The 3108-nt window shown below is 29.5% G+C and overlaps 1 protein-coding gene across 1 annotated transcript; it reads right to left on the reverse strand.

The window, feature by feature from the left end:
- LOC18593104 lies at positions 1774-2744 on the reverse strand. The gene is made up of 2 exons (XM_007020157.2): positions 2244-2744; positions 1774-2162 (listed from the first exon to the last, which is right to left on the reverse strand). Exons 1-2 carry the CDS (start codon positions 2547-2549, stop codon positions 2079-2081), a joined length of 390 nt encoding a protein of 129 aa, XP_007020219.1. The 5' UTR covers positions 2550-2744; the 3' UTR covers positions 1774-2078.

The following is a 3108-nucleotide window of genomic DNA, read 5'->3' on the forward strand; positions in this document are numbered from 1 at the left end:
ACATATATAGCGATCGTGTCATCTCCGTTTTATGGCAGTTGCTGGCATTTTACCTTTGCACGGTTTCATCAAAACTTATGAAACTAGCAGATATTGCTTTCATATTTCTTGTTTTTTTTTTTGTTAGTTCTTTTTGTTCTTTTATATGGATTCTCAAATTTGCAGTAAAATATTTTTTAAAAAACGTTTTCAATACTTATATTTGTTTAGAATATGAAAAATTAATTTTTGATGTAAAATATATTACAAGTCAACAAAATTAATCACGAAAAATGTCTTATGCATCCGAAAACAACAAAAACACTTTTATATTAAATTTATGAGTATAAGTTTCATGAATATTAATATTTAATTAAAAATATTTAAAAAATAAAATATTAATATTTAACTTAAAAAATTAATATAAAATATTAATATTTAAATTATACAATACTATTAAAATTTAAAAAATTATTTTTTAATAAAACCATTCAATACAATTAAATTTTTTATTTATAAATGGAATAAAGCTTACTAATAATTATAATAAAAAATATTTCAATGATCATTTTTTTATGAATATACTTATATAATAAGTTTAAATCTTATTAATAATTATAATAAAAAAATTTTCAATGATCATCATTGAATGAATACATATTTATAAGTATAGGTTTTGAATATCTTATACAATTGATGAACATTTATATTTTTATAATTATGATAAGAAAGTGATAAGATGAAAAAAATTTAAAAATTAGAGTTTATTTTCATTACATATATGTGGTTAAATGTTTTGAAAAATATTATTATTGATTTTGTTTATTTTCATTTTCATTCTTAATTTTGATCCTAAATAAGTGAAAATCAAATATCAATATTATTTTGTAATCAACTCCTATTTATTATTTTAACACCTAAATAACTTCACCATAATGAAAAATATTTTTCATAAAATGATCCAAAATAACAGAAAATGTTTTCAATAGTTTATTCAAACAACAGAAAATATTAAATTTTCCTATAAAACATTTTACATAGAAAAAATTTTCTTCCAACAAGTTATTTTTCGATTAGTAAACAAACCCTTAGTATACAGAAGTTCTAAGATATATAAATTTATATGCCCTCTGTTTAGTATTAATTGATTGTGGACTACTTGGTGGCACAACAACCTTTCTATTCTCCTGTACAAAATGTACCTAACAACTACATAAAGAATATATCATGGGTTTACAAAATCTTATTGACCTGAGATTTGTAACATTTTATCTCACTCAATTATGTAACGTCTTCATTACACAATCTCTTTCATCTGTAGAGAAAAAAAACTCATTTTGATCCGAACTTTCATGACCTTAATACTCATGAGGGTCACTCATACTAGAGAGAGTTGAGTAGACTCTATAACCTTTATTTATAAATCTAAAACTCACCTCATCTGATACTAACATGAGATTCGTAACATTAACTATTTAATTAAATCAATGAATTTCTTGGCATTTCATTTCATGTTTAGAATGGCTTGCATGCACCTTGCAGCTTGGACACAGCTACCTGATTTAAAATCGAAAACTAATTCTCCGATGAAGTCTTGACCAGTTGAGTTTCTTAAATTGTACAATGTATTATTGCTAAATGAAGGCAGTGGCCTGGGCTTTCTTCTCATAAAGAAACTATTGAATACGTGTACAGTCCAACAATGACATAATAAATTAAGATTTCATTCGAAAATATTGATTGCTGCTGCCATAAATGAAGAACAGTACTCCCAAACCTTGTGGAATTTAAATCTCCAAATTCCAAAGCACAATTTCTGCATGTTACTGGAATTAATATACTCTGTAAAATTAATACATGGGTTGAGATTTATTTACAAGTCATTCATAATCACATACTGAAATCAACTCTATGCTTGCACTAGTGTTGCAAGTTGCAACTCTTCACTCTCCTCTCAAAACACACAAAAGCACACAGAAAAAACCATAAAAAAAAAAAAGGAGAGATGACAAGAAGAGTCGAGGACCTAGATAACCTCTCTTCAATATTGTTGCCAAGCTTGTTTTGCCCACAAATCAGTGTGATCATAAGAGCTCAAGTTAATTTATCTGAGGACCACTGCCACTACTTGTCCCTGGCCTTTTTGGCGCAGAAAGAGAAATTACGAGACCCGGGTCGTCTTCCTGCATAGAATTGAACCATGCATCTTAAGAATGCATGCATAAAGCTCTGAACGTACAAAATAACGAAGTCAGCAAGCTTACTGTGGTGGAAGGAGGATCAGCTGGTGGGTCGTCTGCCAGTGTCCTAGGAGGATCTGACTGGTCTGTTGTTGAAGGTGGATCTGCACCTGCTTCAGGAGAAACTACAGGGGACTCCAGGCAACCAGCTTGAGTATTACCATTTACTTTACCATCATCTTCTTTCTTTGGACTTGAAGGGTCTTGATGGAATTCGTTTTCAAGTCCCAAACACCTGAGAATAGCCCTTATAACTTCATTAAAAGACCAAGGGTAGTAACCAGGAGTTGCTTGCGCTGTCACCTCCCTAGTTGATGAAGCATCTTCCATTGTTTTCTCTCTAAGCTACCTTCTTCTTCCTTCTACCATTCCTCGTTTTTATTAGCCTTCTTAAATGCTGGGTTCGGTGGTCTGCTGGTCAGCAGTGCTTTAAACTCTTCAACCGTTGTGTGACGAAAGTACAAAACTATCCCCTAATTGCTTCGTCTTTTTATCGAAATCACGTTGTGTTGTAAACCATATTGATCAAAGCAAAATCCATATTATAACTATTTCTATTGGTATTTGGATTATTTAATACATCCCATAAGCTTTCGCAATTAAAAACTTGCTTATTGATAGAGATGTTAATGGATACCTTATAATAAGGTATCGTATATCATCCGACTCAATTAAGTAAGACAATTAGATGATTTTTGTAAAATTCTTCATGCAATGAAATTTTACATGCTGTAACAAAAAAGGTAAGATTAAGGTATTTTTATAATCGGGTTTGAGTAGGATTCGAGTAATAAAACTACTCTCTGTTATGAACTCAGGCAATGGCTTAAGATACCCATTATCCAAATCCAATTATAAATAATAACTTTTAATATTAAATTTTAGTTTT

The sequence above is a fragment of the Theobroma cacao genome, chromosome 8 (assembly GCF_000208745.1).
Source record: "Theobroma cacao cultivar B97-61/B2 chromosome 8, Criollo_cocoa_genome_V2, whole genome shotgun sequence".
Taxonomy (NCBI): domain Eukaryota; kingdom Viridiplantae; phylum Streptophyta; class Magnoliopsida; order Malvales; family Malvaceae; genus Theobroma; species Theobroma cacao.

Coding starts and splice junctions, on each gene's coding strand:
- LOC18593104 (XM_007020157.2), bottom strand. CDS start 2,549: ATGGAAGATGCTTCATCAACTAGGGAGGTGACAGCGCAAGCAACTCCT. Junction 2,163..2,243: donor CTGATCCTCCTTCCACCACA/GTAAGCTTGCTG, acceptor AATTCTATGCAG/GAAGACGACCCGGGTCTCGT.